This window comes from Sebastes umbrosus, chromosome 20 (assembly GCF_015220745.1).
Source record: "Sebastes umbrosus isolate fSebUmb1 chromosome 20, fSebUmb1.pri, whole genome shotgun sequence".
Classification (NCBI taxonomy): domain Eukaryota; kingdom Metazoa; phylum Chordata; class Actinopteri; order Perciformes; family Sebastidae; genus Sebastes; species Sebastes umbrosus.
Genome location: NC_051288.1, coordinates 19,469,892 through 19,494,343, shown reverse-complemented (window position 1 = coordinate 19,494,343; position 24,452 = coordinate 19,469,892). Strand labels below are relative to the sequence as shown.

The following is a 24,452-nucleotide window of genomic DNA, read 5'->3' as shown; positions in this document are numbered from 1 at the left end:
AGTATGTCGAAAAATAAAAAGTCATAGTATAGTATGTTGAAAAAGAAAAAGTCATAGTAAAGTATGTAGAAAAAAGTAAAAGTAAAAAAAGTCATAGTATAGTATGTCGAAAAAAGTAAACAAAAAAAGTCATAGTATAATATGTCAAATGTTTTTAAAAAAGTCATAGAATAGTATGTATGAGTTTCTCTCTCTCAGTGCGTGCGTCCATGCGCGCGCGCATGTGACATCATTGATGGGATTGGCTCGCCCTGACTGGAGTGGAGAGTCTCTTTCTACAGGCTGCACAGAGACGAGAGGAGAGGAGAGGAGAGTTTCCATCCCCATCCAGCAGCCACAGGAGCTCAGCGCATCAGAGGACATCTCCACAGGGGGACACCGTGGACACCCACAACAAAGTGTCCAAGTGATGGAAGAAGATAAGTTATAGTTTTACATGTTGAAGCAAGATGAAGTTCGGAAAGAGCATCTGCGTGCTGAACGTGGGAGGAACCCGGTACGCCTTCACCAGAGACGTGATCAAGGATTTCCCTCTCCGGCGCGTGAGCCGCCTGCATGCCTGCGCGAGCGAGAAAGAGGCTCTAGAACTCTGCGACGACTACGACCGAGACCGGAACGAGTTCTTCTTCGACCGCCACGCGCAGGCGTTCGTCTTCATCATGCTGTACGTGCGCTCCGGTAAACTCCGGTTCGTGCCCGGAGTGTGCGAGCTGTCCTTCTACACTGAGATGCTCTACTGGGGTTTGGAGAGCGTGCACTTGGACACGTGTTGCCAGAAGCGCCTGGACGACAGGATATCCGAGATCGGACTGGATGATCTGTCCGAGGTGGACATCATCGTGGACGAGTCCCGGCAGAGCTCGGTGGTGGAGCCGGTGCACCAGAATGCGCTCACCGGACGCGCCAAATGGATGGAGAAGACGCGCATGACCTTCGAGGAGCCCAACTCGTCGCTTTTGGCGCAGCTTGTGGCGTCTGTGTCTGTGATCTTTGTGCTGGTTTCCATGATCATGCTGTGTGCGAGCACGCTGCCGGACTGGGACACTGCCAAGAGGAATATTGTGGAGGAGCACAAGTAAGTTTGGAGGGTTCTTTCATGAGGATGCTGCTTAAATGTTTAGAAATTCTGACTTTTACGCACCAGATTTTAGAACTGGGTCTAAAATCTGGTGCGTAAAAGTCAGCGACTTCATGCCAGGAGCTCAACATAAAGACAAATAAATAAATAAACACTTGGGAATCTCATACATTCATGTGTTCAAGGCAGCGGTCAAACTCATTGCACACTATTGCGCACAAATTTTGATTAGATGGAAAGATTGCAACCCTCCAACATTTGCACAATGGCTCAGAGATATGTTATATTTTATTAAGTTGGAGAAAATCCGGTATACTATTAAGGGGTCAGCCGACACGTTTTTATTGATTTGGCAACCTTTCCTTAGTCGTGTTGACTCCTTAGACTCAGATAACGTTTTGGCTGATTAAAGTTTGATGTATGTGTATGTATGTATATGTATGTGTGTATGTATATGTATGTGTATGTGTATATATATGTATATGTATGTATGTGTGTATGTATGTGTATGTGTATGTATATATGTGTATGTACTGTATGTATGTGTGTATATATGTGTATGTGTGTATATATGTATGTATGTATATGGATAAAGGATATGTGTGTATATATTTATGTTTATTTATTTTATTTTATTTATTTATTTATATTCATTTTTGTACACTTGTTTTTTTTTAGTGCCCTCTGGGTATTGTCATGGGTGGTTGTGATATCTATCAGTCCAAACATGTTTGTGCAATGGACTGTCAGAGTTGTATTAACAAAATTCAGAAATAAACTCTGTTTAAAAAAAAAAAAAAAAACTCATTGCGCACTATCCATTTATACCCAGAAGGTTGATGCATTGATGTCATTTCCCAGTGTTTTTTTTTAGCCCCAATATGATATTTCTTTCTACTATTTAAGGGGTAAACAAAATCAACTGTTACTTTAAAGCAATATATCTAAAACCATGATAGAAAACACTCATAAGTTAGATCTATCCTTGTCTTTAGTGGTCAATACAACATTAAACAGTAGGATCCTCACATGTCAGACAAGCTCCCAAGGAAGCCAAATCAATAAACAATCCATATTATCTACAAAAAGTGTTAACACACAGAACACCCTGTCTTCCTCCTGCATGCGCCTCTTCCCCTCCTCTTCACAATTCATTTGAATATCTTTATTGGCTTGGTTAGTGTACACTGTACAGTACACAAGAAGGACAAACATATCGGGTAAATGACAGATAGGCTTCATAATATTCCAGCGGGTAATGAGTTGAGAGTAGAAGGTGCACTGAGGGATTATCTATTAGGGTAAGCAAACAAAAAGGAATTACAGGAATCACCTTCTGTCTATACTGCTTGATGGTTATTTTGTCTTTTTGGATGCAAGGTGAAAAAGAGCATCTCTCTTTCCACATTATGTTTTTGCACAGCATGTCCTTTCCAGGAAGCCCGAGGCAGCCTTTCTCTCTATATAAGGCCGGGTTATGTTCACTCAGGCTGGATATAGTTTTGGATCGGCCACAGTGGTTAGGTAATCACTAAAAAGTGTAGTTTATGCTCGGGGTCAACATGATTCCGATTGCCAGAAGATGATGCAATTCCCTCAGTTGCTCTATAATTTGGTTTTGTTGTCTAATTGTGCTGACGTAGTTATCCTTAGGCTCTGTGTGCTATTAGTTGGGCCTGATTGCTTCTATGTCGAATACAAGCACCACCTCACTGTAATTCAGTTTGATTGCCTTTGCTGTGCTAATCAATGGGGGGTAATCATGCTTGTGTCTCTCTTTGAGGGGTTTTAATCCCTCCCTCTTCTGTCCTTACTGTATATCGTTCCTTCTGTCTTTGTTTACTCGTGTCAACCCTGAATTGCGTCAGATGTCCTCCTTGTTTCCCATAATTCACATCACCCCCTTTGCTTCCTTCTTCTTCACATTAGTCAAACAGTGTCTCATATCATCCGTATCTCTCTGTCATTTCCTGTTTACGGCTCATTTTTCTCCTCTGCTCTCCCCTCTGTAGGATAGTGGAGACAGTGTGTATCGGCTGGTTCACTGCAGAGTGCATGATGCGCTTTCTGGTGGCCAGAAGCAAGTGGGAGTTCCTCCGCCGGCCGCTGAACATCATCGACGTGATCGCCATCACTCCTTACTACATCACCATGGCGTTGGCCCGGGCGGGGATGCCGGGCGCCGGGCTCGGGGTCGCCGGGGTCATACTGCGGGTGCTGAGGATGTTGCGAGTGTTCTGGCTCATGAAGCTGGCCAGGCACTTCCTGGGCCTGCAGACGCTGGGGCTGACGCTCACGCGCTGCTACCGGGAGATGGTCATGCTGATGGTGTTTGTCTTCGTCGCCATGGCGATATACAGCGCTTTGGCCCAGCTGCTGGAGCACGGCTTGGACTTGGGAGTGAAGAACCCGGATTACGCCAGCATCCCGGCGGCCGCCTGGTGGGTCATCATCTCCATGACTACGGTGGGGTACGGGGACGTGTACCCCGTGACAGTTGGGGGACGGGTGCTCGGGGGGATGTGCGTAGTGAGCGGCATTGTTCTCTTGGCGCTGCCCATCACGTTCATCTACCACAGTTTTGTACAGTGCTACCATGAACTCAAACTCCGCTCGGCCAGATACGCACGCAGCCTGTCAGTGGAGATGCTGAAGTGAACATTTATACCAAAACATCTTTGGTCCTGCCTCAACAAACCAGTGGACCCGCTGATCCCCCTGTGATCAACTTTGTGCCTCGTTTCCTGCCTGAGCTGCACCTGATTTTATTTGGCCTGTCTAGTTCCTGCCTGTTGTGTTGATGATCTCCAATCATCGTCTTCAACCAGCATGCTCTGCTCCCCGTCTCCTTAACAACACCACTTGGACAGAAGAACAGGAATAAATAATTGAACACACACACAGGCGCAGTTAATCCAGTTGCTGGTGCACGGCTTGGACTTGGGAGCAAAGAACCCAGATTACAACAGCATCCCAACGGACGCCTGGTGGGTCATCATCTCCATGACTACAGTGGGGTACGGGGATGTTTACCCTGTGACAATTGGGGGACGGGTGCTCGGGCGGATGTGTGTAGTGAGCAGCATTGTTCTCTTGGCGCTGCCCATCACGTTCATCTACCACAGTTTTGTAGTGCTACCATGAACTCAAACTCCGCTCGGCCAGTTACGCACGCAGCCTGTCAGTGGAGATAGTGCAATGAACATTTATACAACACATCAGCGAGAAACTCAACAAACCCGCTGATCCCCTTGTGATCAATTTGGTGCCTCGTTTCCTGCCTGAGCTGCACCTGATTTTATGTCCTGTTGCGTTGATGATCTCCAATCATCGTCTTCAACCAGCATGCTCTGCTCCCCGCCTCCTTAACAACACCACTTGGACAGAAGGAACAGGAATAAATAATCCAGTTTTGACGGCGGCTGCTGTTTACACTGTATTCCCATGGCTACAACATTGGTAGAGACGACTGCTTTTTTTCCTGTACGTTGCATCCAGTGCTGTGTGTTTGTTTGTCTGGCTTTTCACTTTGTCTAAGCTTTGCACCCAGATGGCACAAGTTACACAAGATCGATGTGTGACCTACATGCTTTCTGTCAAACCTGTGAAATATAGAAGTGAAGTGGGGATGCACAAGGGGTGCACAGAGGGCTTAGTGTGAAGGAGTGGTTTTAAGCCAGGGAAAATGAAATATGGAGATGGGTCAGCGGACTATAAGGTGGCAGACAAATGAAGGTGTGACGGATATGACAGCGCAGATGGAGCGTGAAATGGTGGATAAAAAGATTCTGGGACGAGAGATGACAGAATGTGGAGCAAACCGTGAGCACAAAGAATGAATAGAAGGAGGCGAGAGTGCTTGCTTTCTCCATTTGCGAGTGAATGCGAGGCATTTTGTGTTTCTGTGTCTCCAAGGCAACCCTCCATCCTCCAACATGTCAATCATAATGGTTGATTTTTGTGTGCACACAAATATAGGCCACATCCACGCACACAACTCCTGGCTGGCACGCAGGCTTAGTGCGATTAGATGGGAAAAATACATCACAGGATTCGTTGAAATTTCCGGAAAAAAAAGAAAACGAGAGTGGAAAAAAACTCTGACATTCATGATTCAGACATGTTTGCACTGCCCGTCGTTTGCCAAGATGATATGATTTGTGGAAGAGACACATGATCCAAAACAAACAAGTCAACACCTCTCCCACACAACAGTCTTTCTCTGCATCTCCTCTCCTCTTCCTCCTGTTGCCATCAGCCGTCCTCGCTTTACACACACATGCACACATCAAGCTCTTCTGTTGCAAAAATTAAAAAATGAATGAGTCTTAATTATCCGTCGGTCCTTGAATTTAAAGTTTACATTTGTTATTTCCTCATCAACTTTGCAGCCTTGTATGAGTTTAGTACGTATTGTAGACAGTACACATCTCACTATCGTTGTTGTGTTATCAATGTGCTTTTTAAGTAGTCACAAAAATTAGAGAATATTTTACCACCTTGCCTACAACGCGTACTTTCCCAACATAGCTCATAGCCCAGTGGGTTTTGGCCAGGCCTGAATGAAACCATCAATCAAAAACTTTTTCATCAGTCGACTATGAACTTATAATTAATGTGATTAATGTATGAGCTTTTATAATAAAATGTCTCTGAGCAAAATGTCTTTGAATGTGTAATTGCTTATTACAAATCAGACTGTACCATAAAAATGGTGAAATTGAAGAGTTATCAGACTCCATCATCTGCTTCCACTTATTCCTAGACGAGACACCTCAGGCAAAAACATCATTTTTTCAGGCACTGATCAATTTTGAGATTTTGTGCTATTTTGCGCCTTCTTTCTTTCTTCCAGTGGAAAGAAAACATGAACAATACACATTTAGGTGTTTATTTTACTACTTTGTCTATTTGCGTCTGTAGATTTTTCCTAAATTCCCCAAAAGTTAATTGCATATGGTGATATCTATTAGTTAGTAGCATTAGTAGAAGTATATTTCTACCCTATCCCCCTGCAGTGTCTTGCAAAATGTATAAAATTGTAGTCAATATTTTAAAGTTTTTTCTCACTCTGAGCCAGAAATCTCTACTTCAGTAACACTTACATACACCAAACTTTCAATTTTCACTCCTATCTATATTCTGAAGGTTTTTACAGAGGGGTTTGTTCATATATCATTCATAGCCTGATTTATAGAACATTTTATTCCTAAAAACATGGTGAAAGTAGATTTTTTTTATGAATGTTGACAGTATTTTCTGATTTATGGACTGATGAAAAAAAATATTCCAAATTCCCTCTGTAAAAACCGTTGACTCTAATATGTCAACAAAATGAAACAAGAATTCTGAACCTGGCTTTATTCAATGTTCAGATTTCTGTTGTAGAAATGTATGTAAATTAGCGCATATTTAAACATAACATTTCAGAAAATGTGTAATACAAAAAATAATTATCTTAATGTCAGTAATCAACTGGGGAAGTTTCACAGTGATAACTATTACTTAAAATTCTTTACCCTATTCCTCTGCAGTGTCTTACAAAATATATGGAATTTTACAGTACATAACTTTAAAGGTTTTTCTCAATCTGAGTCAGAAATCTCCACTTCAGTAGCACTAAACTTTACACTAAACTTTCCAGTTTCATTCCCATCTATATTCTGAAGGTTTTTACAGAGGGGGTTGTTCATATATTATTCATAGCCTGATTTATAGAACATGTAATTCCTAAAAACTTGGCGAAAATTGTTTTTTTTATGGCCATTGACTTGATTTATGGAATGATAAAAAGAGATATCTGAAAATCCCCTCTGTTAAAACCTTTTACTCTAATATTACATCAAAATAATTGCCTTAATGCATTTGTAGTGTCCCCCCTTATATAACTTTCTTCTGAACTAGTTAAAGACACACAGTATGACATCGAGAGGTGATAAATGGATGAGGCCTTTTTGGCAGATGGAGCTTGATAATTCAACAGTCTTGACATCCTACACCTCTGGGCCTCCTGCAGGCGGTGGAACATAGCATTCAATGTGAGGAACACCTGAGCCCGTTGGCCAGGACATTCAGTGCACTCAACAGATTCACACTGGGGTGAACATCGTGCCACGGTCTAGTTCACAAAGTACTGTTGTAAGAGCCAAACGGCTGCTGCTCCATTCTCAGGGGCTCAGACTTTTTAATGCATGTTGCACATCTGTCAATGAGCTCTTAAGGCTTGTGTTTCAGCTCATTCAGTATTATATGCACCTAAAGTAAATAAAAAAAAAAACAGATACATGGGTGACAAATTTAAGGAAAAACTAACTAAAATGTCTGTTAGTTTGTCACCCCCTCTCTATGTATGAATGTTGTTGTTGTAAACCATAGACTGTATATAAAGATGGATGACATGACAGCTCCCCAAAAGTGACGCCAAAACATCTGGATTGCCCCCTGGTGGCTGGCTGCAGTATAGATCATAAATCCCGCCTCATCCATGTTAGCGGATGGGACTTGAACCAAACTAAAAAGTCAAAGTACACGTCATATATATTTTTCCCAGAGATGGTTTCTGTCATTTCAGGTAGTTCTTATCACGCTGATGTATGTTCAAGTGTTCATTTTTCTGATAAGTTTGGTTTTAATTAGTTATTTGACGCTATAAAAAGGGGCTGAGACGTCATGATTGAAAAAGTCAGGGGATCACCAGAGTCAGTAGGATTCATCCGGGGACCATGAATATTTGTACCAAAATTTCATGGCAATCCAACAGATGTTGAGATATTTCAGCTGGGACCAAAATGGTCCCAGCTGAAATATGACGGTGCAGATGGTCACTTAGTCTCCGGGGATGTTCTGGATTTACATTTGAAAAACCTTTTCTTAAAAAGCTCTTTTTATGTAACACAGTACAAAACATGCAGTGAATACAAGTGAACTCAGCCTGGGGGAGGAAGGCAGAGAAAATCACATGTGGACAAAGATGCTTACAACACACAGTATGTTTTCATATTCCTGTTATGAATGAGAAAATAGCATCACTTATACGCTCGCATAATAGAATTTTAAAAAGCAGGTAAGTGGTTTGACGTGAACATTTTAATTTATGCAGGTCAAGTAGGATTCAGACTGACTAAAAAGTAAAAATGCATTAGTGTTTTCAGTTTCAAGTAATGCATTTACAAGGGTGTAACTTCCACTGGGGATGGAGAAAATCCTGTTTTGTTTTTAATCACGCTGCTCTAATCTTCTGATCGATGGACCTTTTTGAGGCAAGAAGGGAAGACCTGCAGAAAATATTCAAGGCTGAAAAAATATGCCTACTTCCTCTGTATATTTTTCAGGAAAACAATCCCTGAAATATTTTAATTTACACCTGACAATGTGGGATTATACTGTAATAACCTCCAATGGTGCGAGAGTTAACATTCAAAGATAAGGCAGTAAAAGACAGTGCTCCTTTTCAACATTATTATGATAATTTATCCATCATTATCTTAAGTATTAGGTCTCTATATTGTTAAGTTCATTAATAATACTTTATATTTTTTTGGGTTGAAGAACCCATGACTTCATTGCAACCCCCCACTTCTGAAACCCAAACCTACATCCTTGAAATTTAACTATTTCCTATGATGGATCCACAACGCCAAAACACATAAATCACGGCAGAAAGTACAGTTACTAGAAGTACGCTACTCAAACTTTTACTTATGTAAAAGCAACAATACTAACGTGTAAAAATACTCAGTTACAAGTTAAAGTTCTGCATTAATATAGTCTACTTAAAGTACCAAAAGTACTTATTATGCAGAATGGCCCATTTCACAATCACATATATTGTATACTGTTTTATAATTAGTGATGCACTCATGTGTAAGCTACATTACTTTAATGTTGCAGCTGGTAGGCCTAAACGTGGGGCTAATTTAATTACTTTATATAGCCTACTGCTGGGTAGCTTAACATGTAATGATATATCATAATGTATTAGTTAATTTATATTTTGTATTAATAATCTAAATCTGAAGTAACGTTAGTAACTAAAGCTGTCAAATAAATGTAGTAGAGTACAAATTAGGCTAAAATCCCTTACAAAAAAGAAGTTTATTCAAGTACGCTATTAGTATACTTCTTTTAAACTTAAAATAAGAGAGTATACTTTCAGTTTAATTTTTATGTACTTATCAGAGATATATTTAACAAAATTATACTTAAGAATACTTGGCTTATACTGAAAAGTATACAGAAAAGTATATTTGGCTAAGTACTATAAGTTAACTTAAGAAAACATATAAGTATACTTGCATTAAAAACTATTAAACTAGTAGTTTACTGAGAGTATACTGTTAAGTGTACTTTCATAAACTAAAAAAAATGGGCTACAAGTATATACACAAGCTACAAGTATAACTAGTAAACTAACAGTATACTTATAAGTTCACTTGTAGTATGTAAACTAGTTGTACTCAAAGTTTACTACTCTTACATTTAAAGTATACTTAAAAGTATACTTTTATGCTAAGAAGTGGGCCAATTTAGTCCCTAGAAGTATTGAAGTAGTACACTTACAAGTATACTACTAGTACATTGATATTAGTATACTTATTACATACAGTATACTTGGGAATATACTTAAAGTATACTTAAATTTACTTCATAAAATAAACTTGAAGTATACTTCTATTTTGCAAGGGTTATTTGCCTCCAAAATGTAGAAGTTTAAGTAGCATACAATAGATAGATAGATAGTAACTTTATTGATCCCGAAAGAAATTCAAGTTTCCAGCATCACAGTTCCATAGTGCAAAACATGTTAATAAAAAGGCAGTAAAAAAGTTAGTAATGCAAAGTACAAAAAAATATACCAGATATAAAAATACAAAGAGATGAAGAAAACTGTTAAAACGGAATAAAGTGCAGAGTAACAGCTGTGATACAGGACTATTAAAAAAGTGAATATAGTGCAGAAGAGACTGTTAAAAGTGAGTATAGTGCAGAAGAGACTGTTAAAATAAGTATAGTGCAGAAGAGACTGTTAAAAGTGAATATAGTGCAGAAGAGACTGTTAAAATGAGTATAGTGCAGAAGAGACTGTTAAAAGTGAATATAGTGCAGAAGAGACTGTTAAAATGATTATAGTGCAGAAGAGACTGTTAAAATGAGTATAGTGCAGAAGAGACTGTTAAAAGTGAATATAGTGCAGAAGAGACTGTTAAAATGAATATAGTGCAGAAGAGACTGTTAAAAGTGAATATAGTGCAGAAGAGACTGTTAAAATGAGTATAGTGCAGAAGAGACTGTTAAAAGTGAATATAGTGCAGAAGAGACTGTTAAAAGTGAATATAGTGCAGAAGAGACTGTTAAAATGAGTATAGTGCAGAAGAGACTGTTAAAAGTGAATATAGTGCAGAGAGATTGTTAAAAGTGAATATAGTGCAGAAGAGACTGTTAAAAGTGAATATAGTGCAGAAGAGACTGTTAAAAGTGAATATAGTGCAGAAGAGACTGTTAAAAATGAGTATAGTGCAGAAGAGACTGTTAAAAGTGAATATAGTGCAGAAGAGACTGTTAAAATGAGTATAGTGCAGAAGAGACTGTTAAAAGGGGATATAGTGCAGAAGAGACTGTTAAAAGTGAATATAGTGCAGAAGAGACTGTTAAAATGAATATAGTGCAGAAGAGACTGTTAAAAGTGAATATAGTGCAGAAGAGATTGTTAAAAGTGAGTATAGTGCAGAAGAGACTGTTAAAAGTGAATATAGTGCAGAAGAGACTGTTAAAATGAGTATAGTGCAGAAGAGATTGTTAAAATGAGTATAGTGCAGAAGAGACTGTTAAAAGTGAATATAGTGCAGAAGAGACTGTTAAAAGTGAATATAGTGCAGAAGAGATTGTTAAAATGAGTATAGTGCAGAAGAGACTGTTAAAATGAGTATAGTGCAGAAGAGACTGTTAAAATGAGTATAGTGCAGAAGAGACTGTTAAAAGTGAATATAGTGCAGAAGAGACTGTTAAAATGAGTATAGTGCAGAAGAGACTGTTAAAAGTGAATATAGTGCAGAAGAGACTGTTAAAAGTGAATATAGTGCAGAAGAGACTGTTAAAATGAGTATAGTGCAGAAGAGACTGTTAAAAGTGAATATAGTGCAGAAGAGACTGTTAAAATGAATATAGTGCAGAAGAGACTGTTAAAATGAATATAGTGCAGAAGAGACTGTTAAAAGTGAATATAGTGCAGAAGAGACTGTTAAAAGTGAATATAGTGCAGAAGAGATTGTTAAAATGAGTATAGTGCAGAAGAGACTGTTAAAAGTGAATATAGTGCAGAAGAGATTGTTAAAATGAGTATAGTGCAGAAGAGACTGTTAAAAGTGAATATAGTGCAGAAGAGACTGTTAAAAGTGAATATAGTGCAGAAGAGACTGTTAAAATGAGTATAGTGCAGAAGAGACTGTTAAAAGTGAATATAGTGCAGAAGAGATTGTTAAAAGTGAATATAGTGCAGAAGAGACTGTTAAAAGTGAATATAGTGCAGAAGAGATTGTTAAAATGAGTATAGTGCAGAAGAGACTGTTAAAATGAGTATAGTGCAGAAGAGACTGTTAAAAGTGAATATAGTGCAGAAGAGACTGTTAAAATGAGTATAGTGCAGAAGAGACTGTTAAAAGTGAATATAGTGCAGAAGAGACTGTTAAAATGAATATAGTGCAGAAGAGACTGTTAAAATGAATATAGTGCAGAAGAGACTGTTAAAAGTGAATATAGTGCAGAAGAGACTGTTAAAATGAATATAGTGCAGAAGAGACTGTTAAAATGAATATAGTGCAGAAGAGACTGTTAAAAGTGAATATAGTGCAGAAGAGACTGTTAAAAGTGAATATAGTGCAGAAGAGACTGTTAAAAATGAATATAGTGCAGAAGAGACTGTTAAAATGATTATAGTGCAGAAGAGACTGTTAAAAATGAATATAGTGCAGAAGAGACTGTTAAAAATGAATATAGTGCAGAAGAGACTGTTAAAATGAATATAGTGCAGAAGAGACTGTTAAAAATGAATATAGTGCAGAAGAGACTGTTAAAAATGAATATAGTGCAGAAGAGACTGTTAAAATGAGTATAGTGCAAAAGAGACTGTTAAAATGAGTATAGTGCAGAAGAGACTGTTAAAAGTGAATATAGTGCAGAAGAGACTGTTAAAATGAGTATAGTGCAGAAGAGACTGTTAAAAGTGAATATAGTGCAGAAGAGACTGTTAAAAGTGAGTATAGTGCAGAAGAGACATAGTGCAGGGTAACTCCAGTAGCTTAGTCTATGAAAGTGCACTGTGTGCATTATTATTTGAATAAATTATCATTATTATCTAACTAAATGGAAACACTCAAGCAAAGAACAAGTACCTCAAACTGTGCTTGAGTACAGTACTTGAGTTAATGTACTTAGTTACATGTTTTACATACCTTCAGTGTTGCACAACTCCACCTCCAGCAGGCCATTAGAATTTTAAACAGGCAGCGTCGAGGCAGCTGACTACTGACGTCACTTCCCTCGATGGTTTCAGCAGGAAGACCCTTGCCAGGCTGATTTAGTTGTGAAGACACCTTGTTTTCGTCCTTCAGCAGGAAAATGTACTACAAGTTCAGCGGTTTCACCCAGAAACTGACGGGATCTGGTCCCGCGGCCGCCTACAGCCCTCAGGTGAGACGGAGAGCGGTGTGGAGGTGACAGAGCGAGTCTTTAACCGGGGAGATGACCTTCATTAGTGGATCAGTACTGCGACGGTAGACAACAGATACACACTTTAACACATCTAAACATCTACAGGGCAGGTAGATAAACATACAACATGTATATTAACTCACACACGTGGTGGGATTTGATGACCAGATGCATAAAGTCATCTGTAGTTTCTTTTAATTAAGTAATCTAGAAATCTGTGAGACACAATCAAGAGGTGATGTCCTTCCTTTCTTTGAAAGTATACTTTAAATGTAAGTAAACTGTGAGTATACAACTAGTTTACATACTACAAGTGAATTTATAGGTGTACTGTTTGTTTACTAGTTTTATAAGCAAATAACCCTTGCAAAAAAGAAGTATACTTAAAGTATATTCCCAAGTACACTGTATGTAATAACTATACTAATATCAATGTACTAGTAGTATACTTGTAACAGTATACTTTAAGTATACAACTAGTTTACATACTACAAGTGAACTTATACAGTAGGTATACTGTTAGTTTACTAGTTAAGGCAAATAACCCTTGCAAAAAAGAAGTATACTTAAAGTTTATTTTAAGTATACTTTCAGTATATTCCCAAGTATACTGTATGTAATAAGTATACTAATATCAATGTACTGTATACTTGTAAGTGTACTATAAAAGTATGCTTTTAAGTATACTTTGAGTATACAACTAGTTTACATACTACAAGTGAATTTATAGGTATACTGTTAGTTTACTAGTTACCTGAACACCTGAACCAGATGTGTGTCGCATAAAGTCATCTGTAGTTTCTTTTAATTAAGTAATCTAGAAATCTTTGAGACACACAATGAAGAGGTGATGTCCTTTCTTTCTTTGAAAATATACTTTAAATGTAAGAGTAGGGTTTCCATTTAATGCTACTTAAACTTCTACATTTTGTAGGCAAATAACCCTTGCAAAAAAGAAGTATACTTAAAGTTTATTTTATGAAGTAAACTTTAGGTATATTCCCAAGTATACTGTATGTAATAAGTATACTAATATCAATGTACTAGTTGTATACTTGTAAGTGTACTACATTAATACTTCTAGGGACTAAATTGGTCCACTTTTTAGTTTATAAAAGTATACTTTAAATGTAAGAGTAGTAAACTTTGAGTGTACAACTAGTTTACATACTACAAGTGAACTTATACAGTAGGTATACTGTTAGTTTACTAGTTAAGGCAAATAACCCTTGCAAAAAAGAAGTATAATTAAAGTTTATTTTAAGTATACTTTCAGTATATTCCCAAGTATACTGTATGTAATAAGTATTCTAATATCAATGTACTAGTAGTATACTTGTAACAGTATACTTTAAGTATACAACTAGTTTACATACTACAAGTGAATTTATAGGTATACTGTTAGTTTACTAGTTTTATAAGCAAATAACCCTTGCAAAAAAGAAGTATACTTAAAGTATATTCCCAAGTACACTGTATGTAATAACTATACTAATATCAATGTACTAGTAGTATACTTGTAAGTGTACTATAAAAGTATACTTTTAAGTATACTTTGAGTATACAACTAGTTTACATACTACAAGTGAATTTATAGGTATACTGTTAGTTTACTAGTTACCTGAACACCTGAACCAGATGTGTGTCGCATAAAGTCACCTTTAGTTTTCTTATTAAGTAATCTAGAAATCTTTGAGACACACAATGAAGAGGCAATGTCCTTTCTTTCTTTGAAAGTATACTTTAAATGTAAGAGTAGGGTTTCCATTTTATGCTACTTAAACTTCTACATTTTGGAGGCAAATAACCCTTGCAAAAAAAGAAGTATACTTAAAGTTTATTTTATGAAGTAAACTTTAAGTATATTCCTAAGTATACTGTATGTAATAAGTATACTAATATCAATGTACTAGTAGTATACTTGTAAGTGTACTACATTAATACTTCTAGGGACTAAATTGGTCCACTTTTTAGTTTATAAAAGTATACTTTAAATGTAAGAGTAGTAAACTTTGAGTGTACAACTAGTTTACATACTACAAGTGAACTTATACAGTAGGTATACTGTTAGTTTACTAGTTAAGGCAAATAACCCTTGCAAAAAAGAAGTATAATTAAAGTTTATTTTAAGTATACTTTCAGTATATTCCCAAGTATACTGTATGTAATAAGTATTCCAATATCAATGTACTAGTAGTATACTTGTAACAGTATACTTTAAGTATACAACTAGTTTACATACTACAAGTGAACTTATAGGTATACTGTTAGTTTACTAGTTTTATAAGCAAATAACCCTTGCAAAAAAAAGTATACTTAAAGTATATTCCCAAGTACACTGTATGTAATAACTATACTAATATCAATGTACTAGTAGTATACTTGTAAGTGTACTATAAAAGTATGCTTTTAAGTATACTTTGAGTATACAACTAGTTTACATACTACAAGTGAATTTATAGGTATACTGTTAGTTTACTAGTTACCTGAACACCTGAACCAGATGTGTGTCGCATAAAGTCACCTTTAGTTTTCTTATTAAGTAATCTAGAAATCTTTGAGACACACAATGAAGAGGTGATGTCCTTTCTTTCTTTGAAAGTATACTTTAAATGTAAGAGTAGGGTTTCCATTTTATGCTACTTAAACTTCTACATTTTGGAGGCAAATAACCCTTGCAAAAAAGAAGTATACTTAAAGTTTATTTTATGAAGTAAACTTTAGGTATATTCCCAAGTATACTGTATGTAATAAGTATACTAATATCAATGTACTAGTAGTATACTTGTAAGTGCACTACTTCAATACTTCTAGGGACTAAATTGGCCCACTTCTTAGCATAAAAGTATACTTTTAAGTATACTTTAAATGTAAGAGTAGTAAACTTTGAGTATACAACTAGTTTACTTACGTAAGTGAACTTATAGGTATACTGTTAGTTTACTAGTTATATACTTGTAGCCCATTTTCTTTGCTTGTGAAAGAACACTTTACAGTATACTCTCAGTAAACTACTAGTTTAATAGTTTTTAAGGCAAGTATACTTATAAGTTTTCTTAACTGAACTTATAGTACTTAGCCAAATATACTTTTCTGTATATTTTTCAGTATAAGTTAAGTAGTCTTAATTATAATTTTGTTAAGTACATCACTGATAAGTACATAAGTAAACTACTAGTTTAATAGTTTTTAATGCAAGTTTTCTGAAGTGAACTTATAGTACTTAGCCAAATATACTTTTCAGTATAAGCCAAGTATACTTAAGTATAATTTATATAGTTTATTCCCAAGTATACTGTATGTAATAAGTATACTAATATCAATGTATTAGTAGTATACTTGTAAGTTGACGACTTCAATACTTCTAGAGACTAAATTGGTCCACTTTTTAGTTTATAAAAGTATACTTTAAAATGTTCTTTCATAAACTAAAAAAAATGGGCTACAAGTATATAACTAGTAAACTAACAGTATACCTATAAGTTCACTTGTAGTATGTAAACTAGTTGTACACTCAAAGTTTACTACTCTTACATTTACTTTTATACTTTATGTTACTTTAGCTATACTAATACTTTAAATTGACCCACTTTTTAGTTTATAAAAGTATAATTTTAAGTATACTTTAAATGTAAGAGTAGTAAACTTTGAGTATACAACTAGTTTACATCTAGGTTGTATTTTGTACTGCAACTATAATATGGACGTACTATATGTGAACTTATAGGTATACTGTTAGTTTACTAGTTATATACTTGTAGCCCATTTTTTTTGTTTATGAAAGAACACTTTAAAGTATACTCTCAGTAAACTACTAGTTTAATAGTTTTTAATGCAAGTTTACTACGTTTTCTTAAGTGAACTTATAGTATTTAGCCAAATATACTTTTTTTCAGGTGGTGTGATTCTCCTTGATGTGTTTTATCTGCTGAAAAATAACAGTTATTAACGGTAGTTTCCAGTCTTAGTACACGGTAGTTCTTCACTTGAACCAGCTGTGTGTCGCATAAAGTCACCTGTAGTTGTTTTATTAAGTAATCTAGAAATCTTTGAGACACACAATAAAGAACCAATGTCCTTTCTTTCTTTGAAAATGTAATTCCCCTTTTTTTCATCACTACCTTATCGCAGAACCTTTATTTATTTTGAAAGGTTATGGGGTTCATGTGACTTTACAGCCAATTGTGAAAATCAATGGCCAGATGTGACCTTCATTATCACCGCTCCAACCTCCTTGTTGTTCTTCTATGATATTGGATTATAGGCTGCCTTCAAGCTGTCCTGTGTCTCAGTATATGGAAGTCACTTATTCAAGAAAAAAATAGCCTGTAACATTAATATTGTCTTTGGTGGAATGTAACTAAAATACTTAACTAAACTTAGCCAAGGTAAAAGTACAAAAGTATTAGCATCAAAATATAGTCTATTTAAAGTACCAAAAGTACTTATTATGCAGAAGCTTTATTTAACCTTTTATTTTGAAAGGTTATGGGGGATCCAGCTTTCATGTGACTTTACAGCCAATTGTGAAAATCAATGGCCTCTCTGAGCATCTGCCAGATGTGACCTTTATTATCACCCCTCCTGCCTCCTTGTTCTTCTATGATAGTGGATTATAGGCTGCCTTCAAGCTCTCCTGTGTCTCAGTATGGAAGTCACTTATTCAAGAAACAAATAGCCTGCAACATTAATATTGTCTTTGGTGGAATGTAACTAAAATACTTAACTAAAGTCCAAGAAACTGCATTTGTATGTTACTCTAGTATTTCCTTTTCATGCTACTTTATACTTGCACTCCACTGCATTTCACCGGAGAAAACAATTTTTTTTTTACTACACTACATTTATTTCTAAGGCTGCAACTAACAAATATTTTTATTTTCTTGAATAATCGATTAGTCATTTGGTCTATAAAATGTCAGAAAACTGTGAGAAAAAATCTCTTCTAGATATCAGAGATGACCAACGAACCTTCCTATGTCTTACAGTGAGTAGTGTGATAGCCGTCTTGAGTAATAAATGGAATGGGACTGTCGTAATCAGCTCCCCATTGTCCAGCTACAATGTTAAAATGGTGCTTAATCTCCTGCTGATAATGTAATTGCAAGGCTCATGTAAATCCCTCAATGCATCTGATGCCCCAAAGGGAAGAGAAGCAGGCTGTCTGAACAGCCCATAGGTGTGAGATGAAGTCTAATAAACTTATCAGATGAATAACATATATATAACATAATTTAGCTGCTTTGACCAGAACAGATTTGTGTCAACAACAATACTTCTATTCAACCACAAGTGAAGCAGGCCACTGTTTATAGTGTGTGGATAACCAGACAATTGCATCTATAGTCTCTTACTGCAACACAGTCATTTTTTGCCAATTGAGCATTCATCTTAGTAAGGATGGGGTTCGATAACATTTTTTCTAATCTAAATCCAGTTCTTAATCCCTTATTAAATCTTTTTAGGTAGTTTGTTTGGTGGGGAATGATGACATCTTAATAGTTTGTTGTGACTTTTGTATCTGGAACATTTAAGTTAAAGTGGTTTTCCATTTTTATTTTCAGAGGCCTGTAGTTAGGGCTGCACAATTAATCAAATATTAATTGCGATCACAATTTTGGCTTCCCACAATTAAATGATCACGATCGTCTGCCATCTTGACATTTAAAATTCGTGCTCCGTTCAAAGAAAAGCTGCATATCAAGTCAAGCGCTTCCTAAACAGACAGCCAGCCACCTAAACCTAATTGCTGATCCCTGATATAGTAGAGTAATAGAAAATCTCACCTTTACCAGCAGTTGTTGATGCAGCACTATGGCAACTGCAGCGTTTCCCACTTAATTATCACCTTTAAAGCTGGTCATGTGACATCAACTCATCTTGCCCGGGTCTCCTCACACAGAGGCAGGTATAGAAAGGATTTTAGTTTGTAAAGGTTAAAAAAAAAATTTACAACAACATTCACACTTGGAGTCACACCTTCAGACAATGTAGAATTTCCAGTCTGCCTTACCTGTATGTGTTTAGATAAAGGTGAAGGGACCCCCACCATACAAGGCAGCGTTTTTGTTCTTCTCCTTTGCATTTTCGCTATTTATTATCCCTCAGCATCTTGCACAGCGTAGCACATGTCCCTCTGTAATAACAACAGGTGAGGCTACAACTACTCAAAGGGAATTATGTCTGTATTTCTGGTTTAATGCACAAAGATGATTCCCTGCTGTTAACATTTTTAGTTAGGCTTCCTCTTAAATGGCATTTAAAAATAATCTGCTTTCAGTGCCTCTGCATTTTCATATGTCAGATTTAATTTTCCCCGTCTCCCAGTCATTTTCAGACCCAAGGTGGGTGCTATGGAGGACAGAACCTTCCAAAATCATAAATAAATAAGTAAATATATAAATGACTCGATAAATGAATAAATATGTCATTGATAAAAATGTGACTTAAATTTATATTTCTGTTTTAATTTGCTTCTTTATTTATTTATCTTTGTATTAATTCTTATTTATTTACTCTTGTTTAATTTTCCCTTTTATTTATTTATGTATTTATTTAAATGAATTTACTAATTTGCATAATGAGGCAGAAATGTGTAAAGAAATGTATAAAGAAAAAAATACAGAAATAAATAAGGGGTCTAATGCAAAGGTAAAATTGTGCAGAAATAAATAAATGCATAAAGACATACATTCAAAGATAAATATTAAATGAATAAAAAAATAAATAAATGAATAAAAATAAATACATAAATAGATTACAAATCTATAAAAATAAATACAGAAATAATTAAAAGGGAAAATTAAACAGAAGAGTAAATAGGTAGGGGAATTAATACACCCCCCAAAACCCCCTCCCACCCAACCCCCACCCACTGCCGTTGCAAAAAGGATAAAGAACAAAAAACAAAGTTAAATTTAAAAAAAAAGGAAGAAGAAAAAGAAAGAAAAGAAAAAACTAAAATAACACATTGACAGTAATAATAATTATAGGATGAATCCCAAGCTACAGATAAACTAGGCTGATAAACCACATTTAGGGGTCATTTCTGTCATACAATTTAGCTGATCGAGAGAAATACATCTCATATGCCATAAGTCCATCAGTCTGCCAAAATACACTACGTCCAAATAAAATTCAAACATATATTACAAAAAATACAAGTGGTCTTAATCATACGGAAGCACTGCTAGTCGGTCAACATAAGATACGAGAGATTTACACTTTCTGAGGATATCAATATACCGTCGTGAATAAACGTCCATAAATCTGCTTAGAAATTATAGGAAGAAAGGTGCTGTCATGCATGTGTGCTAATGACGTTGAATAGAAAAGTGCATTATTGTGACCAGTTGGTTGTTTGTGTTTAGGGGCTGAAGCCGGGTGTGCCAGCAGAGGCCCCAACCATGATCTTCGCCACACCCACCAAGGTGGTGTCAGAGGCCGGGTCCACGGTGGAGTACATGGGAGCAAACAGGGTCCCTGACCTCCAGAGGCTATTCCAGGTAAAAAGACTGAAATAGTTGTGACAAGAAGATCATTTATTTCCACCTGACACTGATACAGTCTTCACCGTGAATCCGTTTTTGTTAATTCAAAGAAGTCCTCAGAATAAAAGTTCATGAGCCGTTAAAGTGGTCAGTCAAAGCACTGAAGATTTTTTTAGCCTCAGGCGATGACTGATATTTATTTCCCTCCGTTCTTAATGACCCCCCCCCCTCCTTCAGTATTCATCACACGAGAGGCATGGAGGGAAATAACTATGAAGTTGGGCAGAGCAATCACTCAAACAAATGGAAATCACAGTAATGACTGCTGCGATTTTCAAATTGCAAGGGAATTTTTTTGTTAAAGTGAAGGACACGTGAACCAGAAGTCTATGTAGAAACTGTGGCCTTCCAGGGCAAATTAAATAATGGAGAAAACTTTTTCTTTCTCCTTCTTATTATTAAACTTATAATTAAAAAGTCAATTTTAATTGTTCCAATATTTTTTCATTCTGACAATGGTTATGTAGAAAAAGCACACTGCACACACACAGCATCGGGGAAACATGCAGACCTGGTTTGAAACTGGGTGTTATGAAGGACAGGAAAAAGAGAAATGATGTTCTGACCCAAATAATTCATTAACTCTCCCCTGCCTTCCCCCTCCTGTTTCATCTCCCCCCCCAGACGTCGGACGGTGTCCCCATTCATTTGAAGCGTGGCGTCCCCGACAGGCTACTGTACCGCACCACCATGGCTCTCACTGTGGGAGGCGCTCTCTACTGTCTGGTGGCTCTTTACTTCGCAGCCCAGCCCAACAATAAGTGACCAACAACGCAACCCAGGATCTCCATCTAACACCTCATTCATCGACCTGACATTCCCGGCCTCCATCTGCCCTCGCCATGCCACCTCTTGGGACTCAAACACAACATCACGCTCAATAATAAAAATGTCTGTCTTCTTTGTAAAACAAATGTCTAAGTTAATAAATTTTAAGGGGAAACAAAGGTGCTTCTTGTTTCCTGTTTGTCTTCAACATTACATCTTCACTGAAATAGCACTCAGAGGTGTTGCCGATAAACAGACAGATGCACATCACGTATGAAACTGTCTATAGGGTAAAGAGCCAAAATAGAAGCGGAGATGTAAAGATAGTTTTCTACGCCAGGCGTGTGGTAGTGCAGTGATGAGCATGTGTGTGTGTGTGAGAGAGAGAGCATGATGGAGACACCCCATCTGGAACATAGCTGCTGCTCACTTGGCTTGAGTACGGTCTCATACAGTATTTATACGTGTGGGCTCTGGTGTGATGTCAGATGCTTCTCGCCGAGTTCGTTTCAGACAGACATGTTGGCAGCCCCACATCAAGCTGCTGAAACACTGATGATGATCTCAGGCTCTGCGTTTTCTCTCTTGCCTCTATGTTTTTTTTTTCTACTGCAACTTTATTTTTAATAATATTTTCATACATGAACATAATACTTGTGGAGGAAAAGGGTCTTTCAATGAAATGTGTTACAACTTAAAGGCACATATACAGTGTAGTTTACAGTTAAAGGTGCTCTACACGATATTCAGAGCATTAATATAGCAGTTAACAACTATTTGCTATGTAAAGATATAGAGTACTACAGGAATGAGTCCTAAAACACAGAAATGAGTTAGCATTTTAGCACTTCCTGTTCCTTCGTCTAGAGGTAAATGGGTTTTTAGTTAGATGTCTGAAATAAGGTCTGTGGTTAACACAAGCTGAAGAGAATTTAAACGCTTTGTTCTACAATATAAAATATGACGTAGAACTCGGTAAGCAGTTTATCCAATCAAATGTGAATCAGTTTCCTCACCGTTAGCTCGTGGGAAGCTAGCAGGGTAATACCAATGTCTGGATTTTAGTTCGCAAAAACTTTAACATTTCCAAAGAAATGAGTTTGAAGACTAATTTATTATTTTTTTTTTTTTTTTTAAAGTGCGAAATTATTAGCATCAAAATATACTTAAAGTACCAAAAGTTAAAGTACTCATTATGCAGAAAATAAATCATCCTCAAACGTATCAAGGTCTTACTCTCTCTCTGTTAATGTAGTTTTCTACTCTATTATATATTTGTTTGTTGTTTTTAATCTTATATGCATCAATTAATATATCGACCAAATTAGATATTCAGTCTCGGAGCCTGGAGATATCTGAAGAAGTCTTTTTTTTCAAGGTTATATTCGACTCAAAGCCTTTATCACCAGTTCTAATGCTGTAAGCCGTTACATCTTGATGTACCCGATGTACTCGCAGAGAGATCTACCACTTGTAATAATCAAGTAGCTCAAAGCATGAACATGCTGCATGGTGCACACATGTGCAGTGCTGTCATTATGACAGGAGTTTCATCAGCTCTGTAAACACCCTCGAAGTAAGAACATTAAACTCATTTCAAATCCTTTCTGGAGAACAAAGCTAACACAACAAATGTGTCTCTGTCCAAATACTTTCTAACTGCAGTGTAGGAGGGAATAAGAAGTCTTTAGTTGTATGCATAGATTTAAAAAATAAAACTGAAGATATGGCACATTAATTTGTCTCCCTTTGTCATCAATACTCCACACCCTGAGCAAAACGTTATGATGGATAATTGATGATGCCACTGATAATTAATTTGACCCTCTGTGGGGAAATAATGAGTATAAATAAAGGCAGAAGAGTGTCTTTAAAAACATTTCTACAAAGCAAGGATGAAGGAGAGAGTACAGGTGCATTACATCCTAGTTTACTGGCTACACATACTGTAGGTGTTGAGTTCCTCACTATCTTGAATAGCACTAATTTGCCAGGTGACCAGAGCAAGACTACTCTTTAACACTTGGCCTATCAAGCTCTACATTCAACGTGCGAGGCTCTATTCACTCCAAACTGAAAACATGTGCTGTGCCTTGTTGAAGAATTAACAGCAGAATAATAACATGTTTACATATTCACAAAGGGGTGGACCTTGAGTCATTCATTGCTTATTCCACAACATTCACAAACCATGTTTTCCCTTTTAATGTTATTGATTGTTACTATGGAAACATGGCATGAAACTCAGACACTAGGGAGGCTAATTTTTAGAGTTAATTACCCAGTCTTTATTTTTGCGCCAATGTCTAGCTGGCATTAGACACGTGTAAAAGCGAGACTCTGAAGACCCTTCTAACACAACGCTGCTTCCCAACTGTGTTTGGCTTTTGATCCTTTAAACTGAGGCAATCATTACTAGTGACCCTCTTGTCACAGCTTGCACGTGTCTATGAATTACAAGCACTGCAACACAAGAAGAGATGGTTTAATTTATACAGTTGTTAGAGGTGCAGGTATCTAGTATTTCACAATAATATATATATATATATATATATATATATATACATATGGCTGAGGAGAGCGACTCAACCATGGCAGTCCGAGCCAGATGGCAGTAGGCTACCCGGTCCGTGATGTTGTTTCAATATTAAATTCACTTCTGAGAATTTCTGAGGCGAGAAATCAACTGTGTAGATTTTGAATATTGGCAGTTTTAACAAAAACTGATTGACGTTTTCGGAGTTCAGAAGCTCCACAAACTGGCGCGACTGTCAGCCAACCGACAGGCCGGCAGACCGACATTTCCATTCCGAGCGTGGCAAATCTCCGAGCAAATCTCTTTATCCTTATGGTTTATTTTACCAACGATTTGTCACAGCCGACGGCATTAGATGCCGACGCTTAAGGCACCCTTTAGGACCAGTACGAGAAGCACCGAAATTTCCATTAACTATAATGTAAACCCATCCACATCAATATAAACGCTCAGGGAAAGTGCGCCGGGAGGGTGGAAACGTTTAAGAGCGAAAAGACACACACTGGGAAGGTAGGTGGATGGGTCCAACAAACACAAGGCTTTCATCCAGGAGACCGCTGTTCGTGTTCCGTGCGTCACGTTACAATCAGCTGTTCGTTCATGTCCCGCGTTCACAAGGTTCAGTTTCATTTTCACTGTACAAACGTAGTAGTTTTAAGGCCAACCATGTTGTTTTTTCCTAAACCTAACTATAGTGGTTTAATTTCCTGAAACTAAGCACGTCTTTTTGGGTTTACTGCAACTGAAAAGAGTGACGCCGAGGGGTCTGAAAAGGTGTCGAGTTGGGATGAGAACGCGTTGGTGTACAAAACCT

General features: G+C 36.9%; 2 protein-coding genes across 2 annotated transcripts; both read left to right on the top strand.

Annotated features, from left to right (window-relative positions):
• Positions 1-209: 209 nt before the first annotated feature.
• kcng3 (potassium voltage-gated channel, subfamily G, member 3) lies at positions 210-5,740 on the top strand. The gene is made up of 2 exons (XM_037754029.1): positions 210-1,075; positions 3,091-5,740. The coding sequence occupies exons 1-2, from the start codon at positions 450-452 to the stop codon at positions 3,734-3,736; spliced, it is 1,272 nt and encodes a 423-aa protein (XP_037609957.1). The 5' UTR covers positions 210-449; the 3' UTR covers positions 3,737-5,740.
• Positions 5,741-12,605: 6,865 nt separating this feature from the next.
• Positions 12,606-21,285, top strand: LOC119478944 (cytochrome c oxidase subunit 7A-related protein, mitochondrial). Its single transcript, XM_037754049.1, has 3 exons — positions 12,606-12,763; positions 20,155-20,289; positions 20,959-21,285. The coding sequence occupies exons 1-3, from the start codon at positions 12,692-12,694 to the stop codon at positions 21,097-21,099; spliced, it is 348 nt and encodes a 115-aa protein (XP_037609977.1). The 5' UTR covers positions 12,606-12,691; the 3' UTR covers positions 21,100-21,285.
• The last annotated feature ends 3,167 nt before the right edge of the window (positions 21,286-24,452 follow it).

Bases quoted from the DNA above. Each gene is read 5' to 3' on its own strand.
- kcng3 (XM_037754029.1), top strand. From the start codon at position 450: ATGAAGTTCGGAAAGAGCATCTGCGTGCTGAACGTGGGAGGAACCCGG. The intron at 1,076-3,090 runs GTAAGTTTGGAG...TCCCCTCTGTAG, and splicing joins AATATTGTGGAGGAGCACAA to GATAGTGGAGACAGTGTGTA.
- LOC119478944 (XM_037754049.1), top strand. From the start codon at position 12,692: ATGTACTACAAGTTCAGCGGTTTCACCCAGAAACTGACGGGATCTGGT. The intron at 12,764-20,154 runs GTGAGACGGAGA...GTTTGTGTTTAG, and splicing joins CGGCCGCCTACAGCCCTCAG to GGGCTGAAGCCGGGTGTGCC. The intron at 20,290-20,958 runs GTAAAAAGACTG...CTCCCCCCCCAG, and splicing joins ACCTCCAGAGGCTATTCCAG to ACGTCGGACGGTGTCCCCAT.